General features: G+C 37.6%; 1 protein-coding gene across 2 annotated transcripts in view; it reads left to right on the top strand.

Annotated features, from left to right (window-relative positions):
- The window catches only part of EPG5 (ectopic P-granules 5 autophagy tethering factor), a 91,550-nt gene that overhangs the window by 15,712 nt on the left and 55,107 nt on the right, over window positions 1-20,731 (top strand). For both annotated transcript variants that reach the window (XM_039842528.1, XM_039842524.1), the window contains exons 7-16: window positions 426-531; window positions 2,636-2,750; window positions 3,232-3,382; window positions 6,627-6,782; window positions 9,775-9,932; window positions 11,085-11,239; window positions 11,748-11,888; window positions 16,776-16,940; window positions 18,592-18,711; window positions 19,303-19,562. In XM_039842528.1, the coding sequence (XP_039698462.1) occupies window positions 426-531; window positions 2,636-2,750; window positions 3,232-3,382; window positions 6,627-6,782; window positions 9,775-9,932; window positions 11,085-11,239; window positions 11,748-11,888; window positions 16,776-16,940; window positions 18,592-18,711; window positions 19,303-19,562 (1,527 nt within the window). The remainder of the gene's footprint in view (window positions 1-425; window positions 532-2,635; window positions 2,751-3,231; window positions 3,383-6,626; window positions 6,783-9,774; window positions 9,933-11,084; window positions 11,240-11,747; window positions 11,889-16,775; window positions 16,941-18,591; window positions 18,712-19,302; window positions 19,563-20,731) is intronic.

The following is a 20,731-nucleotide window of genomic DNA, read 5'->3' on the forward strand; positions in this document are numbered from 1 at the left end:
TTTGCAGTTAGATGTACTTGTTTTGCCTTCAACAAGCTTCTGCATTACCTGTGCATTATTCTTTTTTATTCAATAAAAGCATGTTTTTCAAAGTCATCTACCTGGCAGCACTCTGTAAGCCTAGTTAGAGTTAAGGTACTACAGCAGTCCATACGTATTGAGGTCCCTCTGTGTGTAGGAGCGGTGCTTGTATAACCGCTTTTCTGCAGTTCCTCACCATTACTAATTCAAAATGGTCATGGTCTCTATAACAAAATTAGTGACATCTTGGTCTTCTTGGGTTTTAGTCCTTATTTCTTGTTTACCAATTTAAACCATTTGAAGAGTAAGTTGGTGTCTGACTCTTCAGGGTGGGCGGGTGATCCAGAATGCACTTGTGTGGGCTTTCTATGGTTGTGATTGGAGCGATTTCGCTTATCCTTTAGAAATCGAGCAGAGTTCCTGTGCCACATGAAGCCCAGTGAGTGGAAGTCGTCCTCCTCCGGGCCTGCATCTGGGTCGTGGACACTAGTAGATGAGGGAGGAGAAGAGGTAACTTGTCACGTCTGCGTTATTTTGATTAATCACTTTTGAGCTCTTTTTATTTGCTGAGTATTGTTCTAAGCACTTTCCACATATTATCTCATTTAATTCCCTCAATGACCCTATGAGGCAAATACTGTTGTGATCTCATTTTATGGATGAGGGATAGTTTCCAGGGGGGTGAAGAAATTCGTTTCAAATCATATAGTCATTAAATGGTGGGCCCTCTGGAACCTTTTCTCTGAGCCAGTGTGCTGTGTTGTCACCCTTTTCTAGAGTATCTTCCTGTTGAGCTGAGAGAATTTGGAACCTGGAAATATCTACGTATTATGTAAACTTTGTATTAGGATTGTCTTTTTCGTAGTAACAATTTTCTGAGCTTGAGACCTCACATACAGATTATCCGAGTCTGTATAATAAAGAGCTGGAGCTTACCAAGGCTCTGCCTTAACTCTTACAAACTTCTTATTCAGATCTTTTCATATGAAAGGTAGAAGGTAGATCTCTATTTCTGGTGAGAATTTAATGGTAAAAATCTAATTTCTCAAGTTAACACTTGTACTTCCTACTGCACACATGATTAGTGTATTTGTAAGGAGATTTTCCTCTAGCTAGTTCTCAGCCCTACTGCTTTTTTTTTTTTATGGTCCAACTCCTGATTTGATATGCTTGTTCAAGATGGTCAGGGACCGGATTTACTAAAACTCCTCTTTAAAAGGAGTTTGAAGTTTGCAGAATGGACAGAAAGATAGCCATGACAGCTGTGAGGATCATGTCTGTGTAATTTCCCAGGTGTCACTGAGGAGTGTTGGGGAGCCATTCACACTCATTTTACTCTTTCTGGGACTTGGCAGGAGGTGACGAGGTGGTGGTAGATGATGTAGATAGGCAGACATCTTTCTTAGATTCTAAACATTCATCCTGGAGAGAACTTCTCAGGAGTTGGTACAAATTTGTCTATTAAAGATTGCCTTGGGCAGGTTTATTTATTTATTTTTCAACAGTGGTCTTTATTGACAGAGAAGTCTTTTTTTTTCTGGTAAGCTTTCTGCATTTAATCCCAGAGACAGATAATGATGAAGGACTCTGCAGTGGTGCCTGGCTTCTGGTTAGCACTCACTGAATACTGAGAACTCAAGAACTTGGGGAGTAGATGAAAATATTGGGACTTAGATGACTTAGAAAAGGCTGTGCTGAAGAAGGTGCTCTGGACTATCCACGTCTGGTTTCTTGACACTAGCTGTATATTAGAACCACCCTGGGCAACTTAAAACCCTTGCCCAGGCCTACACCGAGACATCCAAATGTTTAAAAGCCTCTCTGGAGATCTAATATACTGCTAGAGTTGAGAACTACTGCTATAAGAGTTTCTGAGGCTCTTGTTTGTTAGCCATTTAGGGCACATATAGGGTGAAAATGAAATTGTGAATGAATTACATCAGTCCCTTGTCGAAATCGAGGTGATAAATTCTTCAGGATCTCTGAATCTTTTTACTGCACTCCCTTTTGAATGTAGGATATCTTCGGATTCAAGTCAGCTTGGTTGCTAAGGAGCCTTCAGTGTTCTCTATCAAACAAAACCCCCTCCAAGATTTCCCCTATCTAATCCTTATGTATGACCACTGTTGTTTTTATCCTGCTTTTAGCTGCAGTGATTGATGACAGAACTTCAGTCATCCAAAGCAAATGGTAATTGCTTCTTAATAAGTCAGTTGAGTACAACAGTAGAATTCGATTTTGGGGCAAGAGACTTGTAGTTGAAATAACTTGGATTCTGGTACATGGTGCTTTAATTGATGTTGTTGAAGTCCGGAGCTTTATAGTAAGGTCCTCACTCTACAGGACTTTTAAAACAAATCTTCGGCATGGACATGTAATAAGAACAGTTTCACTCACTGAAGAATGGATATGACCCAGATACACATAAAATTGTATTCACAATTTCAGGGGATTTATAGCCTATCTATGAAACTGCTGTAAATCTCCACCTTGGAGAAGTCCATGAAGACTTATGAGAATAGCACACATGTACCATTGAAAGCTGACAGTTTAGCCCCTGTAACTGTAGACCATAGTATGATCTGGTCATGTGATTATGCATCTTTTCCTTTAGGATGAAGACCCTGAAACCAGTTGGATTCTCCTTAATGAAGATGACTTGGTTATCCTTTTATCACAGTTTCCATTTCATGAACTATTTCAGCATCTTCTTGGGTTTAAGGCAAAAGGTAAACTTATTTCTTTGTCATATGTGAAACTGGTGGTTGCAACTCAAACACAGGAACTCAGGAACTTTCTTTGTCATATGTGAAACTGGTGGTTGGAACTCAAACACAGGAACTCAGCATCAAGTCTTACATCTTGTGCAGGCTCCTAAATCAGGTTCCCCTGTGCCTGGCCATACTCTACAGAGATGATTGTATCATATCCTGGCGGGGCTTCCTTCCTTTCTCTTGTGCTTGTAATTTCCTACTTAGTGCTTAAGTGCAAAAGAAGTGACTAGCTAGCACATTTTCCAGCTTGAATAAACTTTTAAATTTGTACTTTGTCTCAAGTTTTCCAAATCACACCGACATAAGAGCCAGAGTAATGGGGATGCCTAATTCTTCATCTTGGCTTTGTTTCCTCATTGAGGTATCTATCTATATCCTTCGTTGTTTTTCCTTGGAAATGATAATTTTTTTCTTTTCTCTGTTTTTTAACTTCCAGGTGATTATTTACCTGAAACAACAAGACCTCAAGAGATGATGAAAATTTTTGCCTTTGCTAACTCATTAGTGGAACTTCTGGCTGTGGGGTTAGAAACCTTTAACAGAGCTCGCTATAGGCAGTTTGTGAAGCGAATTGGTTATATGATCAGGTAATACTGCTGTTGATACATCGTTTCTATGTGCTTTCACCGGTCAGGCAGATACAATGTATTTGGGATTACGGATGTTGTAGTGTACACCTCAGGTCTTATTTATCATAAAAATGAGAATTTTTTTTCCCCACCATCTATCAGATGTGACTTCTCTAAATGCTTCCAGTCAGAATATTTAGTTAATTATCTCAAATTTAACTGGTTTGTTAGAGCGATGGTCCTTTTTTGGCACCAGGGACTGGTTTTCCTATGAGAATATACTGCCTGATGATCTGAGGTGGAGCTGAGGCAGTGATGCTAGTGCTGGGGAGCGGCTGCAAACAGATAAAGCTTTGCTCGCTGGCTTTGCTTTGTGGCCGGTTCCACGGACTGGTTCCACGGACTGGTACCGGTCGTAGCGTAGGGGTTGGGGACCATTGTGCTAGATAATTGGTCTTGGAGTTTAGATCCTCAAAGTAGCTGCTGGGTTGAACTTGGCCAGAAAAACTGAACTTGGTCAAGGAACATGCAGGTTTTCCCCTTCCCTTGCCCTCTTCTCCTACCTTCTAGCTTTTGCCTGGGATTGTCACTTAGCTGTGGAAAATCAGCAATAGCTCTTTTGCATCATTGTTTCCCTGTTTTTTTCTCTCTTCTTATTCTAAATTATGCTAAATTACATTTAAAGAAAGTTGCAAAGATTTCATCAGTGGCCATTATATTGGAACTGGGAATACATTATAATTTATGTGAGTACAAATGGATTTATGCTGTTATTATTACATATAAATTTGAGAATATGTACTTCTTTTCATTGAGTTAATTTTATATCCTCTTTGAGCCATCAAGTTTTCTATCTTACTGGGTCATTCTCTACAGCATATAAATACGCTGACATTTCTTCCAACTTCCCTTTCCTCAAAAAAAAAAAAAAAAATCTCCAAAAAACTGTAGAACTTCTCCCCATTTTTGTTTCCAAGACAAAATTAATTTTAATTTATTTTAGATTTGTATCTATCAGCTTTACAAAGCCAAGTAAATGATGATAGGATGTCCTGAAAGGCTGGGGGTCACTTTTAAGCCTTAGAGAAAGCCTTCATTAGGGGTAATGAAAATGAGATGGTGGGAGGAGGGAGGGTGACTCAGGGAGTAATTTCTTAAAAGCTAAAAGCCTGTCTACTTATTATCAGAAGTCATAATGTTCATTTTCTGATTCTGCTTGGTAAATAAGGTAAAATTCGTCCTTGGGCTCACATGATTTAGGTTTACGTGATTGAGTGCTTACCGTGTGCCAGGACTATGCCTTCGAATTTTGTTCTCTCAGTAACTTTGTAGGAAAGACATTGTTATTATTATTGTTTTAAGATTGGTATACACTCTTTACATTATTATTTCTATGTAAATATTTGCAGCTGATTATTGTAGTATGTTACGATTATTCTTTGTTTCCCATCTGCGTACTTTTCTTTGTATTTGTCACAGATTCTTTTCTTACCTTCCAGTTGTAGAATAATTTTCCACAAGCTTCCTCTCCTCAGGTCATCTGTTGGCTCCAGCTGTTTTCCTTTATTCTTGCTGGAACTCTCTGCAATCAGGCTTTTCTCCCAGCACTTTCCAAACAGCTCTGAAAATGAAAGTCACTAAAGAACTTGGTGCTACGAACCCAATGGCCAATTCTAGGTCTTCATCCTGCTTTTCATTTTTCACATAGTTCACGGAGCAGCCTTTTTCACAGTTGGTACTTTCTCCTTAAAACATTTTCTTTGTTTGGTTTACAGGATACCACAGTCTCCTGGTTTCTCCTCCATTCCATTGGCTATTCATTTTCTGCTTTCTTGGTTATTTCATGTTTACCTCTCAAACTTCTTAATGTTGGAGGGCCTCAGGGCTCATTCCCTGGACCTCTTCTCTTTATCCGAAATTGCTTCTTGGGATCTCATCCATTCTTTAAATATCACCTAAGTACTGTTATAATTCTCATTGTTATAATTCCAGCCCATACCTCTCTCATAAGCTTGTATATCTAGCTGCCAACTCAGCACCTCTACTTGGATGACTCATGAACATCAAAATTTAATATTCCCTAAGTGAACTTACTCTTGCCTCCTCCTAAACTATTCCTTCCACCGTCTTCCCAATTTTACTAAATGGCAATTTTATTCTTCTGGTTGCTTGGGCCAAAACACCTGGTGTCATCCTCGACTTTTCTCTTTTATACCCCATAACAGCCAGTTTTACCATGTCTATCTTAAAACGCCATCTTTTATCAAATTTAAAATGACACCAATTCTGAAGATGTATTCTGTGTGTCACTAAGAAAGAATAAAATACTGCCAAATTGTGGTATGCCATAAATTTTAACAAATATCTCGGTTGCAGAGATTAAAGTGTGAAAGACGTGCATTCGTTTGAGTCAGTGAAGCGTGTTCTTTCCAGAATCCTGTTTCTCACCACCTTCACTGCTACCATCCTAGTTCATTCTTAGATTTTTCTCCCTGGGTATCACAGTAACCCCCTCATTTTTCTTCCTGCTTTTGCCCTTGCTCCTCCCTTCATCCTGCACCCCCTTATTCTCCCAACAGCCAGTATTCCCTGTAAATAGTGAGTCAGCTCATGTCACTCGTCTGCTGAACACTCCGCTGCTCCCAGTCTCATTCAGAGTAAAACCCAAAGTCTTCACAGTGGCCCTTTATGGTCTGGTTTCCTGTCACTTTTCTGATTTCTTCTCCAGTCATTATCCCTCTCACTCATTTTGCTTTAGTGTTTGAGCTGCCTTGCTGTTTCTCCAACATACCAACACACCTCAGAGCCTTCACACTGGTTGTTTCTTGTACGAGGATGCTCTTTCCTTAGATGTCCCTGTGACATCTTCTGGTCTTCAGTGAGGACTTTCCCCTTCCCAGCCAACTCCCCTCCCACCACCTCCAGTGAGACTTTATTCCCCTCTCCTACTTACTTTTCTCAATGTCACGTATTACCATGTGACAGACTATTTTATGTCTGTTAGCCCTCCACTAAATGTAAGCTAGCTCCAGGGGTTAGAGTCCCCCTCAATTGAATTCCCTTCAGAACCTAGAAGATAGTAGATACTCAATAAATTAATATAAATTACAATTAATATAAGTTCATTATATTTATAATAATAATTTATTAGATAATATAATTTAACATAAATATAATATAATTAATAGAATTCAAACATAATACAAAGCTGCCGATTAAGCACGTTAACGAACGGTGCTGTATTGTCTTTCCTCCTGCTCAGGATGACACTTGGTTATGTGAGTGACCATTGGGCGCAGTATGTGAGCCACAACCGAGGCTTGGGGTCGGCCCTGGATCCCTACTCCATGGAGAAACTACAGGTTGAATTTGATGAGCTGTTTTTGAGAGCTGTCCTGCATGTGTTGAAAGCCAAAAGGTACGAATATGATGATAATAGTTGAAATGTGACTCCCTGGCTCATGAGAAGGACTGACGAGAAAGCGTTCACTCTAGTAGATTTCTCGGAATAATGTCTTAGTGTATTTCATCTATTTCCTGTTAGTTTCCTTATCTATAGTGTTGACTGAAATAATCTTTCAGATTTCTTTCTGTCTTAAGATAACTAGATTCTGATCTCTCAGTTTTGCCACCTCTAGACTTTTGGGGTAGCCTTGAGCTGGGGAGGGACCGTATTTCACACCCATCCCTGCTGCCTACAGTGAGGCAGAGAAGTGTTCAGCTGACTTGGTTACTCAGGTTGTCCTACTGTGAGAGTTTTATGGTCCAGGACGGTCATGGGTCCAGGTCCCCTGTCCTGGCTGTGTAAATGTTGTCTTCTAATCACTGTCTTTGCTGCTGCTTGCAGCCTAGGTTACATTTGAGGCAGAGGCCGGGGCACAGCAGTGCACCCAGCACTCTGAGCTTCTGTCTAAGTGTGGGAACGGATTCTGCCGCAACATTGTGCCCTCCGCTAGGGTGTGAGGGCCCGCCTCCAACCCCGCTCAGCTCCACTCATGAACTGCTAGCCCCTCCACACCTTTCCCTTCTTCTGAGCTTTCTACACTCTTTTAGCCTCTTAACCTCATCCCATGTTTTAATTGTGTGTTGTGTAGTGGGTTTGAGTCCTAGTCTGCCATTTGCTATTCCTTTGGGCCTGCTGCTGGGGAAGGGTCTTCCATCTCTGATCTCCTGTCACTGATTCTTGTGCTTGCTTAGCTGAGAGGGAAAGCTCTCGCCACAGTTACTTACTAGCTTTTATATTCTGAGCCATGAACCATCTTGTAATATTATATATGTAGTTCACAAAGGTGATAATTGTTTTAAACTTTAAGATATTGAGAACTATTATTTTTTAATATAATTTATTTTAGGAAATTTATTTTAGGGAACAAATTATATGAGAATCAGATATATAAGGCCATGAAATTTAAATTTATTTGGCACTCTAATGGAAATTTTTGACAATAGCTATCTCCCAACCTAAAAGAAAACAAACCAACACTGAAAGAGAGACAGCAAAAACCTAAGCTAGACTTACTGCATGTCTGTCGTATAGGAAATTTCGTAGCCTGATATATATATACTCTCTTGTGACATTATGTTAAGGCTTCTACTATGTCCCCTAATTGTTTTGGGATCCATTATATAAGAGCGTTGGGTGCTATGTAAGATGTTAGGATAATTATTTAGTAAGATAGAAGCCTGGCCTACCTAAGCTTACAGAAGTTTCTTCAGTTTTTGCTTAGGAGTCTAGCTGTTGCTTTTCAGAAGCTAGACCAGTGGTGGTTTAGGCCACTAGTGGTGGTTTGGGCTACTAGTGGTGGCCCTTAGAAGTGGGTTAGGCATATACTATTTAACCTCTGTCTTTTTCTCTTAATAAGCTTTGTTTATTTTTAATTAGTCAATTTATAGTTTTGCCTATAGTTTTGCAACAATATTACATGCCTCCCTATTTTAATTCGATTTTTTTTTGAGATAAAATTTACATAGCATAACATTTTAATAAACATTTATTTAGAGTTGTTTTTGTGATACTGGTTTAGGTACTGTAATTAAAATATAAGACTTAGTTTCCATACCTCTTTATACAAAGATAAACAAAACTTGGTTTCTGTTCTCAAATCGTTGCGGTCAAGTATGGATGGAATTCTGTAGTAGTGCTGAGGGGAGGGCTTCACAGTGGGAGAGCTGGTGGCTTGGAGGAAGCAGTTTCTCCCCAGGCTTGTCCAGGAATGGTCTAATTCTGAATGCAGAGAGGGCTCTGGTTGGAAACATGGGTCTGTGCTATATTGTGGAAGCCTTTGAATCCAGGACTTCTTACCAGAGCAAAGGGGTCTGTCTGTCTGCATGTGTTTGTCAATGAGGTGTGTGTAGATTTTGCAGCAAAGAAAGTAAGGATTCATTTTAGAGTTGCAAGTCCTGGAAACACAGGTGACCTATGCTCTCAGAAACCTGGCTCTCTTAGGGTGTCTTGAAGGGGCAGATTATATAGCGAAAACTCTTAGTCATGGAAACTAAGAGAGTTGGGATCATGGGCACTACTGATTGGATGGGGGTTGGGTATTTGATCTAGTGTCTCTCCTGTTCTAGAATCAGCTATGGTGTCATTCTGTCTGGTCCCATGGCAGATGGGGATGTTCTGTCTTGATGGGCCTGGGGCTGAATGAAACACACCTGAAGCTAGGATGTTATCTATAGTATAACTGAAACTTATTGTCCTTGGGATCATAGACCTGAGGCTTTATTCTTAAAAGATTTAACACTGGCAGGAACCTTATGTTCTAAAGCTTAATGATTAAGAGAGTAGGCATACAAAGGTAGAAGGATAAGGGCGGAAAAAGCAAGTGAGTCACAATGTCATTATACTAGACAAAGCCTGTTTGAATAAAAGAAAAAGCTGTCTTAAAGAAATGAAGTCTATGTGCGGTTACAGGCTTAAGAGCAGAGTCATTGGAGGGTTTTTGATTCCCCTCCCATGCACTACACATGTACCTTTATGTGTGCTCAGGCACACACATCCACGTCTGTGCAGCCTGTCACTCAGGTCTTAAAAGGATTTTTGATTCAAAACCCAGCTCTGCTTACTACTGCCCTCTCTGTGCCTTAGTAGCCTCATGTGTGAATCGGGGATAATATCAATAATAGCACTTGGCTTGATTTTAGTGAAGATGGAATGAAATGGTATATATATATATATGATGCAGTGATCAGAACAGTGCTTGGCACAGACTAAGTGCTTTTTGAGTATTCCTGTTATTGTTATCATCCTCGAAGTGTTTATGATGGAAGGAAGCATGTTAGAAAAATTGCTGTCGTGCAATTTCAGAATTGTGTTGTTTTTCTGTCAGAGCTAAAGCTTCACCTGCTTTCTCAGTGTGGTGAAGTCGACTGATACATAAAATTATTCCCGCTCTTTTTAAAACACGCAGACTTGGCATTTGGCTGTTTATGTCGGAAATGCCCTTCGGGACGCTGTCGGTGCAGATGCTCTGGAAGCTCTTCTACCTCATGCACCAAGTGGAGAGCGGGGACCTGGGGACACTCTGCGCTGCCCTCCCGCCCGCCGAGTGCAAGCAGCAGCTCCAAGGTACAGCCTTGCCGAAATGCGCAACGTCCACCTGCTCTTACCTGTGCACCTTTTCTCTTCCTTGCTTTCTTCTCTTTACTTTTAGAAATGCTAAGAGAGAATGTGCTACTCAGTGTACTCATGTGATAATTTTGAAATTCGGGAGACTGCTTTGTGGTTTTTGACTTATTAGAATGATAATTCCAATTTTCATTATTCCAGAAGTTCTCTGGATAGTAATTCCTATTACAAACCCAGTCTGGGCATGGGAAATGAAAACTGGCTTGATGAATGCCCCATGGAATTTGAAAATACAGAAAATTTGGTGTAGTACCTTCGATTTCTCAAATGCATAAACATATGAAAAGAATTGTTGGCTCGTTGCCTTCTTACTGTGAAAATTTGCATCAGAGGAATGTATTTTCTAAACAGACTCTTTTTCCTCCCTTCTTGCCACTTGCCTTTGCAGGGTTTTGTTTTCTGTCACTTATTGCAAATCTGTTTGCCAATTATGCCCCCTAGTGACAATATGTAATATTGCTTACATAGCATCCTCAGAAACAGGCATAACATACAGTCACATTCATCAATATTTCAGTCATGGTTGAAGTTAATGTCTTGCCCAAAATTTTCATTTATTGTCAAATGTCTTTTGTTTCGAATGCTATGTTTTTGCTGAGTGATTTACCAGTCTTAGCAGTTTTCATTAGTAGGGTTGTCGTTCATTTGCCTGACAATTACCAAATAGCTTCAAGTATGCCTTTGATGTCTTGCCTAGTGACAGTAGTACTGCTTTGCAGTTGACAGAGCACTTCACCAGTGCCATGTCATTTACTCTTAAATAACTTTTTGAGAAAGATGAGGAAACTAAGGCTTGGAGATGTTAAATGTCGCCTCTGAGACTACATTCTATATATAGTTGGAATTTTATCTGACCCAGCCTGCTTCCTGATGCCTTTTATTTAAAGCAGGAAAGGAATGTAATAACATGTATATCTCCTGTATACATGGGAAAGACCCCGGAACACTGAGTAACTCCAAACAGAGCCTTTGTATCTTTAAAATATTTCTAAATGTCTTTTAATTTCATATCTTCTCTCTCTTTGGAAAAGTAATTAAAGTGATATGTATTTACTCTTTCACCATTTTAATTTTCTTGTTATGAACTTGCAGACCCAGAACATTTTGTGAACTTTGCAAAGTGTCTTTCTTCCATGAATAGCTCTGAAGAGATTTGCCTTCTGACTACATTTGCTCAGATGGCTCAGGCCAGGAGAACCAATGTGGATGAAGACTTTGTAAAAATTATCGTTCTGGAGATATATGAGGTTAGAACATTAAGTTGTCAAAGTCAGCTAAAAAATATTTTCTTTCGTATCATCCACCCATTGATTCTTTTGGATTGCTTTTAAAAGAACACGAATCCTGTGTACTCTCTGCACTTATGGAAGGAACTAGAGAATCAAAGGAATATCATTTTGCTATAAAGAATATTGAAAATACGAATCATACCCATTGCATTCCGCCCTCCTATTTCTCAAATTTAGAAAAGTTTTAACATCGAAGGGACTATTTTGTTGCTACTTTAGAATATACTTTCTGAATCCAGCACTTGAAGTCATTGTTGCATAGTAGGTCCCTTCCTCTCCATCCCACCTTCCAGCTTCAGGGTAGACACTTTGTTCTCTGAAGTTCTTACATCTTTTTGAACATGGTGTAAACTGAGACTCAATGTGAGATTCTATTTTACCTAAAAATGTCCTAAATAGTTATGGGAATGAATTTTGACAGATAATTGGTATTAAAAGTGCCATTTCCACTTCTTCCCACTTTTAGGTATCTTATGTCAATCTGTCCACCAGAGAGACTTTTTCAAAGGTTGGTCGAGAGCTTTTAGGTACCATCACAGCTGTCCACCCTGAGATAATTTCTGTCCTTTTGGGTAGAGTTCAGGATACCATCGATCAGGTTGGAATGGTAAGAGCACTGATTTTGTTTGTTTGTTTTCCATTTTTTTACTTTTAAATCTTGGAGTAATGGAGCAATGGGAAAAATAGTAAGGTTGTTAGGAATGACTTAGTAATGAGCACAACAGGATACAGAGAACATTTATTGTGTCCCAGGCTCTGTGCCATTCACCATGCCTGCTTGGGATTAGCTGCTGCTTATAAAAAGTTGTGTGTTTTTGTTTTTTTTTTAAATCTCAAAGTGACCTTTCTACATCCTTCAATAATAGATTTTTACTTTAAACAATTAAAGCCTATGGTTTATTAACAGTTTCTATTTCTAATTTTGTTTGGCTTTTATAATTCTTATATTTTATACTTGGAAGAAACAACCCTGATTGAAACAAGGCTCTGTTTAAATTACAGAAAAGAAAAATTAAAAGCAGTAATTTAAGTTGAGCAAGACACATATAGTTTATTTCTGTCATTTGTCACAATTACTTTTGTAATCTTTATGTAGTTTTTGCTAACAGCTTTATTGAGATACAGTTCATATGCCATGCAATTCATCTATTTGCAGTGTACAAGTCAGTGGTTTTTAGTATATTCACAGATATGTGCAGCCATCACCACTGTCGATTTTAGAACATTTTTATCATCTCAAAAAGAAACCACATACCCTTTAGCTATCACACTCTATCCTTCTATTCCATCCAGCGCTAAGCAACCACTAATCTATTTTCTGTCTCTACAGATTTGACCATTCTTCACATTTCATATAAATGGAATCATACAATATGTGGTCTTTTGTGACTGGCTTTTTTCATTAGTGTGTTTTCTAGATTCATCCATGGTGTAGCATGTGCTTCATTCCTTTTTATGGCCAAATAGTATTCCATTGTATGGATGTACCATTTAAAAAAACATACATTTAATGAAGATTTTCCTAATCATCTATAATGTAGCTTTAATGTGTGAGTTTTTCTAATGGCAGATAGTAATGTGTAATAATTTCAAGAGGAATGTTTATAGTGATTGTATTTTTCTGTGGGCCATATTGATAAGGGCCCTTCCATCTGATAGTCAAAGTAGTATAGATGACATAACTATCATTGCTTAATCACATTCGTAAGTGGGCAGATTCCAATGAAAGATTGGTGTATGAGACTTTTTACCTAAATAAAGAATAAATGATATGCTTTCCTTGGAAAAGTACAAGGTACTATTTTTTACATTAAAAAATTAATTGTGGTAAATTTAACACAAAATATGTCATCTTTTTAAGCATATATTTTAGTGGCATTGAATATATTCACATTGTTTTATACCTACCATCATCATCATCCACCCACAGAACTGTTTTTTATAAAACTGAAACTCTGTACCTATTAAACAGTAACTCCCCATTCCCTTCTCCCTCCACATTCAGCCATTGGCAGCCAACATTCTACTCTGTTTCTATGAGTTTGACTACTCTAGGTTCCTCATATAAGTGAAATCATACAGTATTTATCCTTTTGTGACTGGCTTATTTCACTTAGCATAATGTCCTCAAGGTTTATGCATGTACAGCATGTATAGGAATTCCCTTCCTTTTAAAGACAGTAATATTTTTTTGTATGTATATACCACATTTTGTTTATCCATTCATCCATTAATGGACACAGGTTGCTTCTACCTTTTGGTTCTTGTGAATAATTCTGCAATTAATATGAATGTACAAATATCTCTGTTTTCACTTCTTTTGGGTATGTACCCATAAGTAGAATTGCTGGATTATATGGTAATTCTATTTTTAATTTTTCTATTTTTTTATTGTTTTCCAAAGTGATAGTACATGGTACTTTTTAAGAAAAACATTGTATCCCACTGAGATATGATTATATTGAGATGAAGGCCCTTCATATGCAATACGTTTTTAGTCGGTCCCTTTTGAGTGATCATCTAATGGAATGAATTCCAAAGAAATCTACTGTTGGTCATATGATTCTTTCAGTTAGATCGAGCTCATGGCCTTTTTCTCTCAAACGTTTTTCTAGGTTTGGCCACACTTACATTTTTAATTTGACTGTGATACTTCTAGTAGTAAATTGTGCCCAGAGATACACTTAATTTTAAGTGAAAAAATTGGGAGCATTATGTTTTTTAGAGCACATCTGAAAGATGCCTCCATTTTTTGTTTATACATGTGGTTACTTTGTGCTCTGTGAACTTGCTGACATTTTTGGAGGAACTTGTTTAAAACCCCTATGCCTTTAGATAAATATGATAACTTAAAATATTTTTGCTGTCTGGATTCAAGACCTTAAGCTAGTCTGGAATCAGACCCTATCCCTAGAATCTGGGAATAAGCTGTTGTCAGGGCCCTAAACTTTCACTGACACACTCGGAGTGTGTTTAAGGACAACTTTTCTGTTGTAGATGCTCTGCAGGAGAGGATAAATCCTATATGGTACAGATGTGTAGAGATTGCTTTCCGTTGGGAATAGTTGTTGATAAGGGCCAAGATCTTTGGTAGATCCCAAAGGATAGAACACAGATAGTTTTGATAACAACCTGCAAATTGATATCTTGTTTTTCTATTGTCCTATTTTATAATTTCAAAGATGGGCTCACTTTAGAGGACATATTCTGTTTTGTTACTGAAATCCATGTATCTTTCTAACACTCTTTAAATAAAATTAGTGATCTTTTGACTTTGAGTGAAAGCATGACTATATTAAAATATACTATTTAAATTCTGCTTTGTTGACAGTTATTAGAATTTTTCTCCCTAATTATTAGGTCTTGCATTTCTTTTTCTTGCCTTATTGCATTGACTATATCCTTTATTATAGTATCGAATAGACGTAGTGACTGTGGAAATCCTTGCCTTGTTCCTTATCATAGTGGAAAGGGTTCAGAAATTCACTATTAAGTATAATTTTAGTTGTGAGTTTTTCATTGATGCTCTATATTAGGCTGAGAAAGTTTCTATTTCTAGTTTGCTGAATTTTTTTCATAAATGGTTATTCAGTTGCTTTTTCTCCATCCATTGAGATGATCTTAGGATTTTTATCCTTCTTCTATTAATGTGGTAACTTTACATTGATTGGTTTTCAAATGGTGAACCATCAGTTTCCTAGAATAAAAACCACTTGATCATGGTGTATTATTTTTTTTAATGTATTGCAAGATTCAATGTGATAGTATTTTTATGTTGAGAATTTTACATATATTCATGAGGGATATTAATCTGTAATTTTATTTTCTTGTTAGGCATTATTTTAAGGTTATGTTGACTACATAATATTAGTTGGGAAGCATTCCCTCGTCTGTTTTTTGAAAAGAGTTTTCATAATGTTGTCATTTATTCTTCCTTGAATGTTTGATAGAGTTTACCATTGAAATTATCCAGGTCTCAAGTTTTCTTTCTGGAAGATCTTTTGAAATTTTTAAGCAGAAAAGAGAACTGCTTAGATTTTTATTTTTTATGAGTCAGTTTTGGTAATTTATGTTTTTAAAGGAATTTTTAAAAATCTAACTAGTTGAATTTATTGGCGCAGAGTTGTTGGTAATATTCCCTTGTTAACTTTTTAATGTACTTAGGGCCTTGATAGCCTCCTTTCATTCTGGGTGGGCAGATATATGCTATACCATTATTTTATGTAGCTGAGATAAATTCTTTTCTGAGCAGATCTCATTGCTGTACTCATTGACTTAGTACCATCATTGTGCTCCTTCTGTCAGATACAGGATAAAGGATTTGTTATTTTAAAAATTACTATTTTACCATTTTATTCAGAATATTCAAAAATTTTATTAATAAATCCACATGAAAATTTAAGTATACACACACATACACACAAAGGAAAAGAAAGATATTTTAAAAATTCATTCTGCTGTTCTTTCAAATTTTGTTTTGTATCCCATGTAGGAACCTGAAAAATGCTGGCATGTATGTTCTAGATCTGTCTTGTTTTATATAGTAGCCACTAGGCACACGTAACTGCAGAGCTTTTGAAATGTAGCTAGTCCAAATTGAGACTCACTGTAAGTGTAAAATACTCAAAGACTTAGTATGAACAAAAGAATGTAACATATCAATGATTTTTTTGTAATGATTACATGTCGAAATAATATTTTGGACATATTGGATTAAATAAAATATATTATTAATGTCACTTGTTTCTTTTGACTTTTAAAAAATGTGATATTAGAAAATTTAAAGTTACACATGTGGCCTGCATTATATTTCTATTGGATAGCACTTTTTTGGAGATTATAAATGAATTGCTCTTCTGATCAGTTTCCCTTAAAGCAAACTGTATTAAGTGAACCCAGATTTATCTTAATTTGCACACATGGATATGTTATTTAAAAAGTGGTGCTATAGAATTTTTGTAAACAGGATTTTAAAAACTTTATATTATAGAATTTCAGAGATATATAAAAGTAGAGAATAATATAATGAATTGCTGTGTATCCAATATCCAGTTTCAACAATGACCAGCTCTTGGTTGATCTTATTTCATCTTCACATCTACCGACTCCTTTCCCCTCCCTAGATTGTTTTGAAGCTAATAGAAATATCGTGTTAAATGCCATAGAAGAAATAATTATTTAAAGTGATAACTCTTTTATCATGATTTATCACGACTTTAAATTTGGGTCTTAGTATGGTGATTTTCCTAAGCAGAAGTATACCAGTTTACATATTGAAAAAAGATTAGCTTTTATAAAGTATAAAAATGTGCTTTTGGTGTATCATTAGTTTAAAATTCATTTGATTTGATTGTCCATTTCATTTGTCTAAAAATGAAACCAAATCCCTCTTTTGGAGAAAAGTTTTGCAAGCAGTTTAATAATGTAGTATTGTAGTAATATAGAATTGTCCCTAAGTTTTGATTTTCATTATTATCATTTTCTTTTTAATCAGGTCTCTTTATATTTGTTTAAAGAACTGCCTTTGTATCTTTGGAGACCTTCTGCCTCTGAGATAGCTGTGATTCGGGACTGGTTATTGAATTATAACCTGACAATGGTGAAGAACAAATTGGCTTGTGTTATTCTAGAAGGACTGAATTGGGGATTTGGTGAACAGGTATGTGTTAAAACCATTCCCTGGAGACTGGGAGGTTCTGCATGCATCAGTTTCAAAGAAACATTTTCTCAAAACGTAAACATTTCCGAGTATCATTGGCAAGGTCTGCAGATTTTTTTTTAGCTCTGTCAGAGTTTAGGATCTTCTCTTTAGGATCTTCTCTCAAAAGCAGAAGTATACCAGTTTTGCAAAGCGAGCATCCTCTGAATATAAATTGTTGATGCACATTGAAAATTCTTCCCCCTTTTTAAGGACTATTTATATCTATTGATTTTTCTCTGGTTATTTACTACAATTCCTCCTAATTGCCTTTCCTGCTTCTGGTCCTTTTTCCTCCTGCGTTTTTTTGTCTTGCATGTCACTACCACATTTGTCTTTCAAAACACTGAGCATTAGTTAAGAGCCTGAGCTCTGAGCCAGTCTGCCTGGATTCTGATCCCAGCTCTGCCACCTTCTGGCTGTGTGACCCTAAGCAAGCTTCCTGATCTCTCTAGGCCTTAGTTGCTCATCTCTAAGCATTGATATTAATGAGCTTGCTTTACAGGGTTGTTGTAAAGATTCAGCAGGTTAGGACTTATAAAACAGTTTTTGGCACATCTTAAGTACTCAGTGGTGGTAGTTTTCATTAATAATAGTTTATTATTATGAAGGGCTTGCTACCTATCATATGTCTCCAGAGATGCCCGGTCAAGTGATTTTGACTGTTAGACCTTTCCTGCCTCTTTACCCTAGACTTTAGTAGATTGCTCTTTGGTCAAAATATTTAAACATTTTAAAGGGAAAATGGGAGAGAACTCAGCCCTCTCCAGCTGTCTGCCAGTTTTTGTTCTGAGCAAGTCACTGGGTCCTCTCAGCCATTGAATGTGGTTTCGTGGCCATGACCCCTGTTATACAGTTGAGGAAACTGAAGCCAGGGAGCCTTTCCCTCTGGATGTCCCCGACCACGTGGGATTGCCCATGGGTTCATCTGGGTCTTCTCTCACTCACTTGCTGGTGAGTGAATGCTGCAAGGGGCTATTCACCACCTCCACATTCTCTGACTTATGAATGAAACCCCCAGTCCCCTCTCTCCCAGAGAGCTGGATGTGAGTGTCTCCTTGCTCCTTTTTTAAAGCTAGAAAAGTCTTCTGTGAGACAGTTAAGGGGTGTATTTCTTCAGGCTGCAGGGGTAGACTGGGTGGGAAAATTGATAGGCAGCTTCAAGGTCCTGAAGGAATATTTTGCCTGTGTTGTTGATTATTTTTTTTATATGTTAGAACAAGAAAAGAGAATATAGACTTAATTTATTAAGTATCTCCCTGTTTAGTAATTATTAAACATCTTTCTGACTTGTGGCAATGCCCTTAAACTTATAACCCAAAGTTCTTATAGAGATTCTAGGATGGGGGAGGGGCTTACGTTCAAAGATACCTTTTATGTCTGGGGTCTGGGACGACTCAGGTTCAAACCTATCTAGGTGCAGTGTAATGGTTCTTTAAGATTTCAATTTCTTTTCTTGTCATTTTATAACTTCATTATTAGGGGATGTGATTTTTGGAAAATTTAGCTTTTGTATCCAAGATCCTTTTTTACTTTTCTGTCTAGTCTTTTGGTTCAGAAGTATATTTAAAAAATGAAGATATCGTATTGTGATTATTTTTCTTTTTGATAGGGTACACTTCATCTGGATCAGGAAGTCCATGCTGAAGTGGCTTTAATGATTCTTGAAGCATATCAGAAATACCTCACACAGAAGCCATATGCTGGGCTTCTTTCTGAAAGTATGAAACAGGTATTTCCTTCTCTTATGTATTTTGAACATGCATCTTTATTATAAGTGGCCTGGATGGATGAAGTTACAGTATTTACTGTTAGGTTTCCTAATAACATTTCTGGCAATTTAAGATACTGAAATCCAGTTCTGTGGTGGGATAAAGATTTTTCTTTAAGAAGTAGCCTACATATTGCCATTTTAATTTTGTGGGATTTGTGCTGGACCTTATACTGGCCCGGGCGAACTGACTGAAAATTTCAGGAACTTTGCAGGCCAGGTTGTTAACCTGTTAGTAGGTTGAAATTGACCACGGTGGGAGTGTTTTTGCCCCCAAAGGGTTGTTAAACTTATTTACTGGTATACCATTGTGTAGCAACTTTTATATTATTACTCTTTTGCTTGAGCTGACTCAGATGCACTAGCAGCTAAGCAGAAGTGGTCACTATGAGTGAGAAGTTGCTTTAATTTAGTGTTGCGAACACTGAGTACCAGTAAGTGATATGTTTTCTCTTTTGAGGGCATTGTTGATCACAAAAGAAGGTGGGTGGGTAAGTCTGCTTATTTAATGTGTATGTGACTAATGTGGTTTAAAATAAATAACTGTTTTAGGTTTCGTATTTGGCCAGTATTGTTCGGTATGGAGAGACACCTGAGACCTCATTTAACCAATGGGCCTGGAACTTGATCTTGAGGTTAAAACTGCACAAAAACGATTATGGAATGAAGCAGAATTGTCCAACTGTTCCTTTCTCCAGAACTGTGCCTGACATGACAGAGTCACCCACGTTTCATCCTCTCTTAAAAGCTGTCAAGGCGGGCATGCCCATTGGCTGTTATTTGGCCTTAGCTATGACGGCTGTGGGCCACAGGTACATTGTTTGGGCTGAACCTCTAGGGTTGCTGATTCTTGTAGCCAGTTATTCTAGAATCTCATCTTTCATACCCCAATGTCTGAGGCTTCCGTAAAACCTATCTAGGAGTGATCAGGGCCAAACCATAAGCCTTGACTATTCAATAGCTTATCAAGGGGAAATGGTGCACAAATTCAGATAAGGCAGATTTGTACTAGAAAATCCCCTTGTTACATAAGAAGAGAGTTATCTCTGTCACCCAGAGTGGAATGTGCATGTCAGCAGTAGATGTATTCTCTTCCTTAGAGTAATGATCAAATAATTGGTCACCTGTACTAAATTTTAAAGTGATGGCAGCCCAATTCCAGTTCCTCAGGTAAGGGGCTAAACCTGCCAAGGGGAATTAAATGCCTGATGAGGTCACATGCCTCTCTGGTATAAGCCCATAGCTGTCAGTACTTCTTCCACTGGAGCATTGATCACACCATATTTTTGTTGTCTGCTTTATCTTATCAGGGATTTTCTCTGAGGTTAGGACTAAGGAACTGTGTTTGTCTTGTGTTACCATTTTATCTCTAGTGGTGAAGACTGTATCTGGTGCAGTAAGTAAATGAATGAATGCATTCTTAGGTGCTTAAAAATCCTTTTCTTTAGGATTATTTTCCTATGATATATTAATTTTTTCTAGCCTGTCCATTTTCTAAAAACCTCTATACTTTCTGATTATTGTGTTTTAGACTCACCGTAACACCTTTTTAGCATCCCGGTTTCAATATCTTGTTCCACATTAAGTATATTTTCAGGGGATGCCAGTTGTCCTATCAGGGGTTAGTGTTCAGCTTTGTGCTATGAATTAGGAGAGATACAGAATTGTTAGATAGCTGCCCTCAGGTTATTGAAAGTTTAGTGGCGATGGTAGACATAAAACAATTGGCAGTACTGAAGATGTGGATGATATGTATAGAGCAGTGTTTCTCAACCCTGCTGCTCTTAATCACTTTTGGAGTGATTCTCAAAATGCCAGTTCAGGGAATAGGGTGAGAACCCTGATCTAATTGGTCTGGAGGACAGTTTTCCAGATTATTTTAATGTACAGCCTAGATTGAGAACCACTCAGTATGAGCAGGAAGAATTTAAAGGAAAGAGAATCATTAGAGCAGATTACCTTCAGGGAGGAGCTAAGCTTT

This window comes from Pteropus medius, unplaced genomic scaffold, assembly GCF_902729225.1.
Source record: "Pteropus medius unplaced genomic scaffold, Ma_sr-lr_union100, whole genome shotgun sequence".
Classification (NCBI taxonomy): Eukaryota; Metazoa; Chordata; class Mammalia; order Chiroptera; family Pteropodidae; genus Pteropus; species Pteropus medius.